The sequence below is a fragment of the Acomys minous genome, assembly GCF_964271855.1.
Source record: "Acomys minous genome assembly, chromosome: 11".
NCBI classification, from domain to species: domain Eukaryota; kingdom Metazoa; phylum Chordata; class Mammalia; order Rodentia; family Muridae; genus Acomys; species Acomys minous.
Window position 1 is genome coordinate 91600465 of NC_140492.1, and position 16380 is coordinate 91616844.

Consider the following 16380-nt stretch of genomic DNA (forward strand, 5'->3'; position numbering starts at 1 on the left):
TCTGTGAACAGGCCCTGCATCTCTGGGCTGGTTACTTTTACTAACACCCACAAACATGGCAGCTTGCAGTAACTTGTGAATTAAGGTTTTTTAAAAAAAAACTGTGTTAGAAATACAATGGCTTGGATAGGAAATGCTCACTCGAGGTCTCTCGTGCGTTTTCAGGCAGATGTCAGCTGTCTGAAGCCTTCCTCATGGCTCAGCTGAGCTGGTCCAGGAAGAGGAGCTGAGACACAGACAGTGGATGCTGGCTATCAACCACTGCTGACCGGAGGCCTCCCCATGCCACTTCAACAGAGTGCTCAAAAGAAGCCTACAAATGTGCTTCTTTATAGATAAATAAAGCTCCATGGTGTGCGTACCACATTTTCTTTCTCCATCATCTGTTGCTAGCTTACCATGCTGATTCTTTCAGCTATTGTGTGGTAATATGCAACAAATAGGAGTGTTAGAGCATCATGTTGCATGCTGACATCTTCCTTTGACTGTACAACCAAGGGTGTTATAGCTGAATTATGCAGTGGTTCTACATTTCTACTGATTTTATAGTGGTTGTACCACTTTATATCCCACCAGTAAAGCATTAAAAAGTCTCTTCCATATATCCTGACCAGCATTTCTTCTTTTGTTGTTGTTGTTGTTGTTTTTTTTTTTCCTTTTGTAACGGCCGTCGTGAATGATATGAGAAGCAATGTCAATAGAGTTTTAATGTCCATTTCATTGATGACTAAGAATAATTAAGAATTTGTATGATGAGCAATTCCTAAGTCTTCTTCTGAGAGCTGTGTGTTCAGCCCATTAGCCTGTTTGTTGATTTAATGACTTAGGTTTGAGTTGCTGATTTCTCTGAATTCTTTATAGAGTCTAGATGTTAATGCTCCTACCAGGTGTATAATTGATGAGGATTTTCTCCCAAGTTAATTTTGCATCCTACTTTGCTCAAAGTTTTTATCCTATTGAAGATTTTTCTGGTTGAATGGAGTCATATCATCTGCAAATAGGAATAATTTGGCATTTTTCTTTATTGCTTGCTTCCTTTAGTTTCTCTGCCTTATTACTCTAGCTAAGATGTCAAGCACTATACTGAATAGTAATGGAGAAAGTGGAAACAATTCTATTATTCCTTATTTTAGAGAAAATGCTTTCAATTTCTTCCCATTGGTATAATGTTGGCTGTCATATATAGGTTATTTTAATTTTTCTTTTTATTAATTTTATTTATGTATTACATATACAGTATTCTGCCTGCATGTATGCCTTCAGGCCAGCAGAGGGCACCAAATCTCATTATAGATGGTTGTGAGCCATCAAGTAGATGCTGGGAATTGAACTCAGGACTGCTGGAAGAACAGTCAGTGCTCTTAACCTCTGAGCCATCTCTCCAAACCCCCAATATAGGTTTTATTATGTTGCTATATGTTCATCTAGTCCTAGTTTCTTTGGGGATTTTATGATAATAGGATGTTGAATTTTGCCAAAGTTTTTTTTCCCCTGCATCTATTGAAATGATCAGTGATTTTTGTTCCTGATTCTATTTAAGTGCTGAATTACATTTGCTGGTTTGCAAATATTGAGCCATCTTTGTGTCTCTGGAATGAATCCAAGTTGGTCATGATGTATGATCTCGATGTGTTGCTGAATTCATTTTTCAATAATTGTATGAAGAATTCAATAGCCCCCCCTAAAGAATGCAATGCCCTATAATCATCATGGAAACTGGTCTATAATTGTTTCATATGTTTGTTTCTTATGTCTCTACCTGGTTTTAGTATCAGGGTAATCATAGCAGTATAGAATGCCATTTTCTCTTCTGATTAATGGATTCTTTTGAGGAACATTGGTATTACCCCGTCTTTAAAAGTCTAATTACATTCAGCAGTGACTCCCTCTGATTTTGTCATTCTTTGCTGGGCCTAAATCTCATACTTCACTTATATCTCCACTATTTATATTACTTATATCTCCTTTAATTTGGTAGGTCTGTGTCTCTAAGCATCTATTACCTTTCTTCTGTATTTTCCACCTTCTTGAAAAACAAGCTTTTGATGCATTCCCTAATGACCTCTGGGTTTGTTCATGTTTAGTTTTCCAAAGAACTAAGTTTCATTTCATTGATTCTTTGTATTCTTTCAGTCTTGACTTCATTAGTTTTGTGCCCAGTCTGTATTATTTCCTACCCTTTACTGCTTTTAGAGTTGGCTTAGTTTTCTTTTTCTAAGTCTTTGATGTACATCATTAAGTTATTTATTTTAGATATCTCTGTTTTGTTTTGTCTTTAACACAAACACCAATAGCTATAAACTTTCTTCTCAGCACTGACTCTACCACACTCCAAAGGCTCCAATAATCTACGCTTTCATTTTCATTTGACTCTGGTAACTTTCTAATTATCTCTTTGATTTCTTCAATGATTCATTGGTCATGAAGATGATGACCAATGCCCCTAGAGGCATTGTGGCTGCCGTGCTGCATGTTTGTCAGTAGGTGGCAGAAAGGAGAAAGGCTATGTCTAAACTCAGTGTTTTCACCTGTGAGCATCAGAATACTTAGCAGCCTAACACTCCCTGAAAAAAAAAGCGAGCCTGAGATGGTTACCAGTCCAGCACCAGGAGGCTTGACAGGGAGTTAACCTGAGCCAACCACCAGTTCGGTTTTCACAGGCCTTGGGGAGCAGAGCATATGTGAGATGACCCTTGCAGGGTGCCATAATGCACAGGTGGGACATAACACTCCTGAGACCACTCCTGAGATGATCCCAGACACTCAGAGACCCCGGGTGCCATTAAGAGGAGCAAGTAAATGGTGAAGAAGTAGAAGAGAAAGAGAAGAAGAAGAAGAAGGATGTGGGCACAAGGAAGAGAGGCAGAGCTAGACTCAAGGGTAGTGAGGAACAGCCTGGTGTGAGTAGCTGGTGATGCTACCTGGGACCGTGGTGAGGTCCTGGCCTATGCTGTCCCTGGGGGCCATGTTTGAGCTCTTGAAACTCCAGGAGCAGGGATCTGTTACCCCCAAAGGCCAGGTAGACATCTCTAGTCTGGGCTGCTGCCTGGAGTAATGTTGATGTCTGAGGGCTAGGCAGAAGTGGCCCTACTCCTTGCCTGGGCAGCAGGGAAGAGTTTGCCTTAGAGGTATGAGAGCAGGAGAGTTAACTTTGCCCCAGCCAGCTTCAGCACTTGGGAGAGAGAGAGAGTCTTGCACATTGCAGGAATTTCGGATGAGCCAGCCCTGAGGGTATGAGTGTAGGAAAGCTGGCCGTGCCGCTCAGTTTCCTGTGCAATGGCATGGATGAAGGAGAGATACCTTCCTCCCTTATCCCTTGCCACCTGCAGCAGGGAGAAGACCTGACCCTGGGGTCATAAGACCAGGAGAGCAGGTCCTGCACCTCATCTGGGTAGCACAGTAGAGCTCACCCTAGTGGTGACGGTTGTGGGTGAGCTGGAGGGTCACCCCAGCCCCTTGCCTGCTGCAGTACTCAGGAGAACAGGCCCTGCACCTCACCTGGACAGTACAGTAAAGACAGTGTCCTTCCAAAGATACAGAACCTCAATGGAGTTATTGGAGATACGAGGTGCCCAGGTCAGCAGCTATTTCACAAAATAACTGACTTGCAAACTATAACAGTTTCAAAATCGTAAAATGCAAGAAAAACTGTAATTGTTCTTGACTGAGGGTGACTTAAGAGACTTGACAACTGATGTTAACACATGGGCTTTACTTAAACCATTGCTGAAACATGAACGGGCCTAGCAGATTAGACGGCAGTAGGGAACGAGTGTTAACTCTCTCATTTTGATAGTGTATTTGATAGGACTTTACAACTAATAACGTTGTTTAGAAAAATTTCAAACTAGTATTTTTGGGGGTAAGGACTCATCAGATTGACAATGTGCTTTTAAATGGTCCAGAGAAAATCAGCTCTCCGCATAGGGCTTCCAAATCTTCTGTAGGTTGTGACTAAACACACACACACACACACACACACACACACTGTTGAAGGAGATGAATGTTAAGTCTGAAAGTACTGTGTAACCCGAGGCATTCCACAAATCCACCAGTCAGTTTCCAAGCACGCTGGGTATTATCCCATCTTCCATTAACTAGAACAATGCACATTTTCAGCACATCCACATGTGCTGTCTTTCAACTACAAACCCTGTTAAGGCAAGAGTCTGAGCAGCGGCAGCAGCAGCAGCAGCACTCGTCCAAATGCCCTAGACAAAGTAGGCATTCGACAGGCGTGTACAGGAATGGGTGGCTGACAAGGGAACGCAGGTGAGAACGGAGGAGCAGCACGGCCTGTGAAGCCAGGCAGAGCAGGATGCACCTTCCGCCCCTCCCACTTCTTAATTGTCTATTACAGACCTTGTTCATGGCACTCACAGCCCAGCTGAGGCAAAAGCCAGGTCTTTCACTACTAATTCCTAGTCATGTGATCATGGGCACATTATCACAGTCTCCTGAGCTGTAAAACGGGGGTGGGGGGGGGGAGTAAAATAGTTCATGCATTTTACAGGGACGTGTGACCATGTTTCAGACTAATTATGTAGACTCAACCCTCTAAAGAGACCCCCGCCTTGAGATGGTTTTGAGAATTACAGGCTCCTCGATAAATAATAAATTACACTGGTCACTATTATTATATTTTCTAACAATAACTTCTATGGTCTGGTTATACTTCATGAACTAGGAAAATATCCATTTTACAAAAACAACGAAGTCTGATGTGGCACAAATGGACTGAGTGATGTGTTCAGAGCAGCCTTGGGGATGGGAAGGCCCATCTCAGGCCCAAGCACAAAGTCTACATCACTAAGGCCTCCACAGAGGGTAAGCAAATGCCCTCTGTTAAGCAAAACACATCCTGGTAAAGGCTGCCAGGACAGCCTTATCCCTTTGGTGAAATACCTCTTACAACAACAGAGGTACTAAGGTTTACTGCACAGCAGAGTCATGGAGAAGGCTTATAGGCTCCAGGTGGCACTTCCCACCCCTGAGAGCCTCACCTGTGGCATCTCTGAAGGACAGGAGAATCCTGCAAACCAGTTTGGAAGGCAAGAAAACCCTGTGGGCAGGAGATGGAGTCCTGTGGTGAAACAAAAAGTCAGGAAGGGACAGCTGTCAAGCGGGGCTTAGCAGAGCTGGCACAGTGCCGCCCAGCCATGAGCGCAGCGGCTATGAACAGCTGTCGCGCGCAGCCTTCGCCGATAAAGGAGACGCGGCAACTCAGGATTCTTCCGACAGCGATTTTATTGTACAGCTCTTTTTGATAGCAGATGGAGAAGGACCTCTTCCCCCAAAAACCCGAGGCTTATATAGGGAATTCAGGGGCGTATAGGGACGTGTCCTCTTATCATTGGCGCTCTAGAGAATACCTAATTAGCATATCGTCTGTGTAAGCAGGTTATGTAAGGGTGACGTAATTGCGCATGCGCACTGGCCGCAAGGGCTTCCGTGAAGAACCAGGAAACAGGAAACCAGCGTCATCTTGTAATGGCGGAGCGGCTCCCGACAAACAGCAACGATCCTCTGAAACCAGAAATGACCACACCAGCTAGCTTACTTGAATAGCTTAATAACTATTTAAAAAATACATCCATAATTTAAAGATTCCCCCCAAAACAAACCCTGGTGGTTTCAAGAGCTTCACTGGCAAATTCTAGGCTTTTAAAGCACAACAGAGATGTACAAAGCTTCGAGCTGCAGAATCCAGAGAGCATTTCCAAGACTCCCAAGCCAAACCAGACAAAGGCAGTTCTAGAAAAAGAATAGAAAAAAAAAATGGCTGAGGTGGCATATGCATGTAAACACAACACTTAGGCAGCTGAGGCAGGAGGATTGCTGCACATATGATTCCAGCCTGTAGCACATAGAGACTACCAGGCCATGCAGGGATATATGGATTCTACCTCACAAAACAAAATAAAACTTACAACAACAACAACAACAGGAGGAAGAGGAGGAGAAACAAGCCAACAAGAGAAGGAAGTCAAGGAAGAGGAGAAGGAGAACTAAAGAAAAATATCAACAAATCAAGTAAACAAACAAACAAAAAGTTTATGGTGCATTTTTTTGTTTTGTTTTTGTTTTTCAAGATGGAACTGACCATTATCAAGGGAGCATATAGGTAGATGAAGAGGCCTTAACTTCTGTGCATCCTGGGAGAGACAACAGGGCTTCTGCGGAGGTTTGCATGAGAACCACCCTCCACAGGCTGAAGTATATGAACACTTGATCCCCAGTTGGTAGCACTAGTTGGAGCTTTACTAGAGAAAGTATGTTACTGGAGGCAGGCTTTAAAAGTTTATGACACTAACCAAGGACAATACAAGTAGTAAACCTCGAACCCCTCCTCTGATCTACCCAATGGACAGGACATTCTCCACAGTTATGTGGAGAGCGGGAACTGACTCTGACATGAACTCTGGTGCTCCATATTTGACCACCTCCCCTTGGTGGGGAGGCCTGGTGTCACTCAAAGAAAGAATAAACAGGCTACCAAGATGAGACTTGATAACCTATGACCATATAGTGGGGAAGGAGGGCCCCCTCGGACACTGACCTAGGGGAGGGGAATAGAGTAAAAGCAGGAGGGATGGAGGGAGGGAGGAATGGGAGGATACAAGTGATGAGATAACAATTTAGTTGTAATCTGAATAAATTAATTAAATAAAAAACTTTAAAAAGAAAAACAAACAAACAAGTTTATGGTGCCTCCAGGTTTTTTTCCCCTTCCCTCAGGTGACAAGAGCTCCACAAGAAGAGCAACAGAGCCAACTAACCAGGGCCCAGAGGGGCTAGTGGAGACTGACGCACTAACCAAGGAGTGTGCACAGACTGGACCTGGGCCCCCTCCACAGATGTAGCCAGTGGGCAGCTCAGGCTTCATGTGGGTCCTCTAGTAAGGGGAGCAGGGGCTGTCTCTGACATGTACTCTGTTGTTGGCTTTTGGATCACTTCCCCTTTGGGGGGTGGGTCAGTAGGGAAGGGTCCCTTTTCTGAGGAATAGGGGAGGGCAGATGGGGTAAGAGGGAGGGAGGGTGGAACTGGGAGGAGAGAAAGGAGGGGACATATGACAGGGATGTAAAGTGAGTAAATAAATAAATTAATAATAAAAATAAAGAGTGTGATCTGACAAGAGATCACATCCAAAGCTCTTCTAAGTCTGTGTGATCAGGCTGGAATGCAAACACGCCTTTACTCCAGGAGACAGAGGCAAACAGATCTGAGTTCAAGGCCAGCCTAGTATAGAGCAGGTATCAGGTAAAGAAAAGCTTAGGTCTAGGCACGGTGGTTCATGCCTAATCCCAAACAAGGTAAAGATAGTTTGTAGAAGGAAGCACCCATGTTTGAAAGTGCTGTCTTATTGAGAGGCAGAAAAGGTGATGAATCGGAGAAGATTTGACAGAATAGGACAAGCCCAACTCCCAAGCTACTTAACAGGCAGTTTTACAGAGAGGACGCAGTTTTACCAGGACAGTACTAGAGAGGTGGGCTGCAGAGACAGAGAACTCAGGTGAAGATGGAATGATCCAGAAAATGAGAAGAAGCCAGAGGATTAGAGCAGATTGCTGAGTTAGTTTGAGGCCAAGCAGAGCAACTCTAGGCTGAGAGAGAAGCCAGATTGAATAAGTCAGCTGGGAGAAGAGTTTGAGCCAGAACAGCTGAGTTGAACCAGGCAACCCAGAGCTCAGAAAGAACAAGGGTGAGCTTATTAAGTAAGTCTCAGAGGCTGAAAACACCCTAGGACTATGTTAGATTGTATAGAGGCTAGAAGCTTCCAGGACTAGGCCTAGGCCAGCAGAAAGAGGTAGTAAGCCTCCCAGACAACAATAAAAGCCTGCAGGTGTACACACAGGCAGAACACTATATACATAATCAATAAACAAATATTTTCTTTAAAGTTACTTTTACAGAAGAATTTATGGTGTTGCTGTATTTCTAGTTTACTCCCTGCTGCTTCCTGCATGTAATGAAGAAGTGATCTCTCAGTGCTCTGTGCCTGCTGCCATGCCTGCTGCCCTTCATGGACCCTCATCCCTCTGCAACTGTAAGCCCAAATACACTTACTCCCATGAGTTGCGTTTGGTCGTGGCGTTTTATCGCAGCTAACGCATCTGTTAGGAAGCTTGAATGTGCCTGTACCTTTCCTGGGAATGTTAATAAAGTTCTCTTTTTGACTGAGGATGCCTGAGGGCGGGGGGGGGGGGGGAGAAGGAATGCGGGCTGAGGTTCTATGTTCCTAATAAGCCGTACTGCTGGTCTGGACACCCCACTTAGCTGCTCCCCAAGGCTCTTTCATTTCCCACAACAGCCAACTGCGAGCTCTCCGATTCCTGTCTGAGGGTCTGCTTATGCGACAGTCCTTTTCTATCTCCTCTTGAATTCCACATTCTTTACAGCAGGAACTGTGGCAGACAGCCTTCTCTCCAGAGGGAGGGGTTTCCATGACTCCCTGTTCAGCATCCTGAAGAATCTCTCATTTCTTGAGATCATGTAACTTACAGCTCCGTGCCTGTGAAGTTCGCTTGTTCTCTGCATGATCTTAAAAAAAAAAAGGTCTGGTTCTATCTATATATTGTTTGTTCATCACCAAAGGTATCTCTGGATACAGAGGGACACGTGTGAGGTATTTCTTCAAATAATGAAATTTTTATGCCAGGGTATTTGAAATAGAAAATGTTCACGCATGCAGATGACAGTTCACTGTGAAAGGGAGAGAAAGACCATTCAGGAAAACGAAATAAACCAACCAACCAACAAACTCAGGAGTTTGTCTGTCTGTCAAGATGAAAATTAGTGTGACTCCAACAAAAGAGATGAAGCTGTAATCAAGCCATCCAATCAAGAGGTGATAAAGACGATGGAACACAGTAGGGAGTTTGGATACAATGTCTATTCTTTGCTGAGATAGCTCTAGACCGACATAGACAGACACGTGTCTTCTCACTTCAAATCGTGTTTCTGGAAAATGTCTTTTTATGCCCAAGCTTAAACATCTATGAAATGTCTAAAGTTGGTAAGGACTCAAGCCTGTGAAGGTGCAAAATTCAATGTCATCATTTTATTTATTTATTTTTTAAACAAAGATTTATTTATTATATATACAGTGTTCTGCCTGCATGCATGCCTGCACACCAGAAGAGGGCATGAGATCACATTATAGATGGTTGTGAGCCACCATGTGGTTGCTGGGAATTGAACTCAGGACCTCTGAAAGAGCAGTCAGTGCTCTTAACCACTGAGCCACCTCTCCAGCCCCCAATGTCATCATTTTAGTTAGCACTTTTTTTTTCCAAAGTAACACACCTTGGCCCACGGATGTTTTACTTCTAATACTTTAATAGATCTCCCCAAGCATTCACAGATAAAACTCCCTCTGTTACTGCTGTGTAATGAATGAGCCCACACATCACACTGGCCTGCAATTAGAAGCCCTAATGTTTCACTCATTCGTAAGTCTGCATCTGCTGCTGGGTGCTCTGTGTGTGCAAGGCCACGGCGCTGTGGGGACCACCAGTCACATGACTGAATGTGTGAATCCAGTCAGATGCTGCTACTTATTGGTCGGGTAAAAGACTCTCTTTATGGCAAAAGTCAGATGTCCCTGAGACTACAAGGTGCCTCTATGCGTGAAACCTGGGGTATACTTGTTCATCCCAAAGCAAGTCACGTGACCAGGTCCAACATCAGTGAACACCTCCCAGAGTTATCGGTGGATGGAGTGAACACACGCTGAACAGTCACCTAATGCACACAGATTCCTAAATGGTGGTGATCGGCAATTACAGAAGATACATGAAGACATACTAAGAATGCCTGAGGCATTTTCTGAAGTGGGTAACCACGAATGATACAGACACAGTCATTGGATAACAATATGACTATGAAAAAGGATCACCTTGCAGACAACAGCTTTCATTGGACTCAAAGTCCCTTTTGGAGCTTGGGAATGTGATTCATTTTAGTACGGTGCATTCCTAACCCTCGGGCGATCCTGGGTTCACTCTCCCAGCACTGCAAAAATAGGAAATAGCAGCACACGCCTGTAATCTCATAGAGGCAAGTTCAAATCCAGCCTGGGCTACCTAAGACCTTTTTTTAAAAAGTAATTTTTATGTTTCTTATAAAATCTAACTTAATACTTGCCTAACTGAAGGTGTTCCATTTTTATCTGTGCATATATACTCTGAAACTGCCCAGATATAAAGGACCCTAAGAGCCATCAACTCGGTGCCTCCTTTTCTCTTTACTTATTAAATGTGTGGGTATTGAAAGAGGAGGCAGAATCCCCAGGATCCTGGCTGGAGAGATGGTCAGCAGCGGCTATCGCTCTTTCTGAGTTTGGCTATCAGCTCTGCCATCAAGCGGTTCACAACTGCCTACAGTTTCAGCTCCAGGGCGGTCCCGTGCTTCCAGCTTAAGGCTTGTCCGTGAGGATCTGGACTCAGGTGCACATACCCACATGCGGGCACACACATACACGTAATTTAAAATAATAAAAATAAATCTCTAAAGGCCCAGGCTTTCCTGCTTCATGCTCCCAGGCTGGGCTTGGTGGGCAGAGGTCTAACGCTGAAAGTGTAGCACCATTCCCAGCAGGCAGTGAGGTCCCAGCACACAGGCAGGAAGCCCTGGCTTCCAGCCAGCTGGTCCTGATGGTTTGGCCAATACCAGACCATCCACTTCACCTCTCCAGGCCTCCGTTATTCCAAACCTGGATCCCGATCCCGGCGGCACTGGAGAGTTTCGATGCCCCTGTATCCTTGGTGAGAACTGCTTAGTAAAGCCACTGGCTGAAACCCTACAAGCACAGCAGCTACTGCCCCCGAGTATGGGACTGAGTTCATATGCAATGTCCTACCTAGATTTTTTCTCCCATGAAGAAGGCGTCTCTGGGGACCTGTGGGGGACCACTGGTAACAGTGTGACAGTCTCTGATCTTGTATTTTCTAGATAAAACTCAGAATGCTGCCTACTCTAGTTGCATGGCTGTAATACATGTACCCCGGCTTCCCGTGGCGTTTGTTTTCCCGTTTGCTTGGCAGTGGAATCAATTTCCTAACAAAACGATCTTTGGAGCCGCTATAGAATCCGAAGGTAGAGTTTGAACAAAGGCCAGAGCAGTAAGTGTTGCAATGCCTAACGGGGAAAAAAAAATTACAAAGGGCCAACTACTACTAAACCGGCAAGCAACAAAGCCCAGAAGCCAAGCTCTCTTTAAAAAACGTTTCCACAGCAAAGGTTCTGCCTTCTCTGGAGAGCATGCAATCCTTTCTTAGGCTCCCTCCTCTGCCAAGATCTTCAGAAGGTGACCACTGTCCTGCATTCTAGAGAATACCTGTCTCCGCCCAGTGCGTTTGGGAGCTGTTCTGCCCTGAGAAAGGCAGGCGTCCTCCCTCGCCCTCCTCGCTGCAGTCCCCGGGTGACTCCTGGGACCCTGACCTCTCACCTCCTAAGCACCTGGCAGCGGGCGGCGCCCTTTGGAGCGGGGGCGGGCCCCGGGGGAGCAGGATGGCCTGGCGTTGGCGTCCTTGCTCCACTGGCTTTCTCCGCCTGGAAGATGGAACCTGCGGTGTTGCCCGGCGAGGTGCTCATGAGCCAGGCCATCCAGCCCGCGCACGCGGACTCCCGCGGCGAGCTGAGCGCGGGGCAGCTGCTCAAGTGGATGGACACCACCGCCTGCCTGGCGGGTAGGTGCGCGGCCCAGGAGAGGGCACCGTTGGGAGGGGCGGGCTGCTGCTGGTGGCCAGGGCGATGATGGGATGGCGTCCGGGGGTCCTGAAGGGCTGGAGCGTCTGGAGCTGGGGGATACGCTAAGCTAGTGCGGAAGCCAGAAAAAAAATAGCTTGGAAGAAGGAAGGAAGGGAAGGGAAGGCCAATGTTCTCAGAGCTGAGAGCAGTTAAGTGTTGTAATACAGAAGGGAGCGATGGCTAAGATAATTGATTGACAGCCACATAGACCAGTAGTCCTTGGATGTTTATTTCGCAGGACTCCCTTCAACGCACAATATAAAGTGGACATACACACACACACACACACACACACACACACACACACGGCATTGTCATATAGATTCCTTATATCTATACTTAGCCATATTCAAAATTCTAAAGATTGAGTAGAAGTGAGGCTGGAAAAAGTGTTCACACTGCAAGCATGAAGCCCCCCAGTCTTACATGCTCAGGTGTGCGTGCACGCACACACGCACGCACGCACGCACGCGCGCACAGGCTTAGCCTATTTACCTCAACAACAGAAGTGCTCTGACAGGGTCAGTCACAGTTCATGCTTTCACAGGTAATTTAAATGCTTCCTTGGTAAAAGATTCCTCCTTTGCCAGAACCCCCCTTTTTGTTCAATGTACTGCCATTAACTGTTAGGCAGTCAGGGGAATCAATGATATTCTTCAGAGAGAATGCAAGTGAAATCACAAGGACAAGGCCGAGGAGTATAGCCCAGGTGTGAAGGGCTAGCCTGGTTCAATGAGGCCCTTGACTTCCATCCGCAGCACTGGGGATGGGGCGGGGGTGAGGGGTGGGGCAGGCAAAACATCTGATATAGACTGAATGGTGTCTTCCTGCCATCCCGAAAGTTTCTATTTCGGAAGTGACACTTCCCCGGTGTGGCTCTATCACATAAGCAAATAATCAAGAGATAGTATGAGCGCATCCTCATCCCACGCACGGAACTAAAGACTTAGATCTTAGAAGCATGCGAGGCTACAGCAAGCGCCGCTCTGCAAATCAGGAGGAAGAGGCCTCCACCACTCTAATAGGGCAGATGTGGACTTTACGGCCTTTGGAACTGTGGGAAACTAAATTTCTATTGTCCGAGCCACCCAGCCCATAGCATGGTGTTGGGGCTGCCCAAGAAAAGGCAGCTTCTCAGCTTGATTTAAGATCTGACTTTGATTGCCTTACACTTAAACCTTGCTTTTGAAAACAGCCCATTATAATATAACTGATTCCTCTAACTGAAAGCCTGGGATGGACAGTACCTGGGTTTGCTATACACAGGCTGACTTCTCTCATCTTTAGACCAATGAGAGATACAGTAGTCTTATCGGATACAAGTGAGGCTTGCCACACCTCCCTTCTTTTTAGAAACATTTTAAAAATTAATTTATTCAGGTTACAACTCAATTGTTCTCCCATCACTTGTATCCTTCCCTTCCTCCTACCCTCCCATCCCCACACTATTTCCCTCCCTTAGGTCCATGTCCGAGGGAGATCTCCTCCCCCACTTTATGGTCGCAGGCTAACAAGTCTCATTTTGGTAGTCGGCCTACTGTCACCCCATTGATCGCCAGGGTTGATTCGGCTGATCTGGCTGGCTAGGCAGGTGTCCCCTTCCTCCCTCACCGCTCCATGGGCGTCTCTCCAAAGCTGCGCTTTCCCCAATAGAGGAGGACCAGTCTTCAGTCAAGGGTATAGGAGTAGCTGCGCTCCTCTGCTAGAACCTCCAAACAAGCTCAAGGCCACGCCTCCCTTCTGAAGGGATTCCTTTCCCATCCTAAGTGCTATCTTGCTTCCCGGTTCTATTATCTATACTCGGTGACCTTTAAATACATGAATCATATTAGCGACTCCTACTCCCCTCCCCCACCCTCTCAGTGTCCTCCCATCATCCTTGAAGTAAAACTGCAGACTCTCCCCATCCTTCACCCACTCTCTGAGGGGCCAGACAGACAGATTCTGAGCCTGGCTTAGGACACCAGACTGACTGGCTGTAGGATGCTCCTCCACCAGAGGCCGTTGACATTAGAAACAAGGACAACAGTTGTGTGTTTCCCACACAAACCATGCTCCGTGGAAACTCTCTCCCCTCCAGACCGTCTGATAGCAGCAATAGCAGCTCTCTGGTGTTCTTCTAGTACGTGCCAAGCTTTTCACCCCCTGTTCTTCTTTTCTTGGCCATTCCCATGGCTTAGCTCCTTAGCCTCAATGCCCTTTCCTCATTTCCCCAGGGACCCTAGTCTTAAATCCAGCCCCCTGTGCTGAGCCTTCATTACCCCTGCCTAGTCTCAGCTCTGAGCAAATGTGTGTTCGGATGAAAAACTAGACAAGGGAGTTCTAGTCGTACCCCTTATACTGCATACAGCAGAAGTAAAGTTCAGAACATTATGGGTCCCCACTTTTCTTTTTCTTCTTTCTTTCTTTTTCCTTTTTCTTTCTTTCTTTCTTTCTTTTTTTTTTTTTAGGTGAGGTGAACTTTATTGAAGGTATTCAAGAATGTAGGGCTCCTTGGGCCCCTCCCATTATTCTGGGGGGGGGTCTAGGATAGAAACAGTGAAAGGAGATTTCACTTTTCTTAATGTGTTAATACAATGTAACACCCTTGTGTCAGTCACCTGTAGGTTTTTAGCTACCTTTTCAACTACAGTCTTTTTGTTTTATTTGGTGATTTGTTTGGTTCCTGCTTCAACCATTTTTTAGCAAGATTTGAGTTGGGTCACAACAATGAAACAAGGTATCTGAAGTATGAAGTTTATCCACATGTAAATGAAAGAAGCAAGTTTAGAAATGATTGTCATCGCTGATAATGATGATGCCTCATTCCGAGGCAACTGAATGTGATTGACATAAAAGTTTCTGGTTTGACTTTTTTTTGGAAACTCAGATGGTAGGAAGACTGTAGACAATCAACTATACTATGCTTTACTAAAAGCTAAAAAGGTTTTCCCTCTACCCTGGTCAAGTATCTCCTATCAGAAAACATTGCCCCATAGATAACAACTATGAGCTCTAGACAAAACAGCAAATGAAGGTAAATTAAGGCAACCAGGAACCGAATGGAAGTGTTTGAAATACATGGAAGTCACACACAGAAGAGGAGAATGGTAGTGCCCCACGTTTTCTTTTTTCTTCTTTGTTTAGTTTTATGAGGTGTGTGTGTGGGGGGGGTGTTTAATGATATTAAGGATGAGAGAATAGTCTATCTATTCCCCCTCCCAGCAAAATTTTTAGTTAGAAATCTACAGGTTTGCCAGTTTGAACATCCAAATACAATGTTTGAGGAAAACACATCGTCTGAAATATGAAGAAAGATGTTTTCAGGAAAAAGAAAGCCAGTGAGGCAGATCTCTGGCACACTCTGAATTCTGTGTGTGTAGAGCAGACGCCAGAGAACATGATGGAACCATGTCCCTCTCTAAAATGACAGGGTTTTACCATTTGGATTTAGTGAACTGTACTACCTGTTTTGTTTTGTTTCAAGAAAACAATGAAAGCAAAACAAATACTTTCCAAAGAGCTCATCAGAACCCACTGTTTTAACAACCAATCAGCAATTAAGCAAGAAAACATGATTCATTCTTCAAAATCAATGGAGAGCAATCTCTAGATGACATTGATGCTGGAATTAAAATTCAAGAACTGTAGTTATATTCAAGGAAATTGATAATATTATAGTAAAGAATAAAAGTGTCAATAAATCTCAAAAAAGAAGTAGAGAGTTTTTTATAAGGATAATATGGAAACTCAATAACTGAAAAATATAGCATCTAAAATTTAAAATACATTGGATAGCCTTAACTACAGATTGAAAATGGCTGGGGGGAAAGTTAGCAAAAATAACAATAAAAGATGTATCTATATAATTATCTAATCTTACAAACAAAGGTGAGATTGTGATCCATGATATAGAACACTTGCCTACCATGCATAAGGTCAGAATTAAATCCCCAGCTTCTCATACATGTACACAAATTTCCATATAGCCATGAAAGGAAATAAAACAAAGTTTTTCAATATGTAAAACATCTCCCAAAGGAGAAAGTTTCCCCAAACATGCTGCAAACCATACAGCTACATTCAAGAATTCATAGATCATCAAATAAGATCAGTTTAAAAGATTATCACACATGGGCACATTATAAGCGGACACGTTTAAGAAGAAGTCTTGAATGCAGCAGCAGGAACGGCTGCACTCACTGCAGGAGAGCAATGCTTAGAGTCGCTACCAACCTCATCAGCACCAGCAGACATGGCTGGCCCAACTGCATTAGAGTGTACAGCCAACTGATGACAGCAGATGTCAGAAGACAGTGAATGATATCTGACAACTACAATTGTAAAAGATGACAAGCAACCGGGCATGGTGGCGCACTCCTTTACTCCTAGCACTCGAGAGGCAGAGGCAGGCGGATCGCTGTGAGTTCGAGGCCAGCCTGGTTTACAAAGGGAGTCCAGGACAGCCAAGACTACACAGAGAAACCCTGTCTCAAAATAAATAAATAAATAAATAAATAAATAAATAAATAAATAAAAAGATGACAAGCAAAAGCTTCCAGACCCTGGTCAGGGTCCTGCTCCATCTCCCCCCTCCCTTTCACTGTTTCCGCTCTAGCCACAGCAGCCTTCCTCCAGCTTACTTAGTCA

General features: G+C 44.8%; 1 protein-coding gene and 1 long non-coding RNA gene across 3 annotated transcripts in view; one reads left to right on the forward strand and one right to left on the reverse strand.

Annotated features, from left to right (window-relative positions):
• Positions 1-5229: 5229 nt before the first annotated feature.
• Positions 5230-11574, reverse strand: LOC311608962. 2 transcript variants are annotated; one of them, XR_014783201.1, is made up of 3 exons: positions 11450-11574; positions 5625-5754; positions 5230-5526 (listed from the first exon to the last, which is right to left on the reverse strand). It is a non-coding gene; the product is annotated as an uncharacterized lncRNA (long non-coding RNA). The 2 variants fall into 2 exon arrangements; XR_014783202.1 differs by lacking the exon at positions 11450-11574 and adding an exon at positions 9899-10010.
• Positions 11443-16380, forward strand: part of ACOT12 (acyl-CoA thioesterase 12) — a 40245-nt gene continuing 35307 nt past the window's right edge. Inside the window, exon 1 of the mRNA XM_084801650.1 lies at positions 11443-11690. Within this exon, the coding sequence (XP_084657776.1) occupies positions 11561-11690 (130 nt within the window). The 5' untranslated portion in view covers positions 11443-11560. The remainder of the gene's footprint in view (positions 11691-16380) is intronic.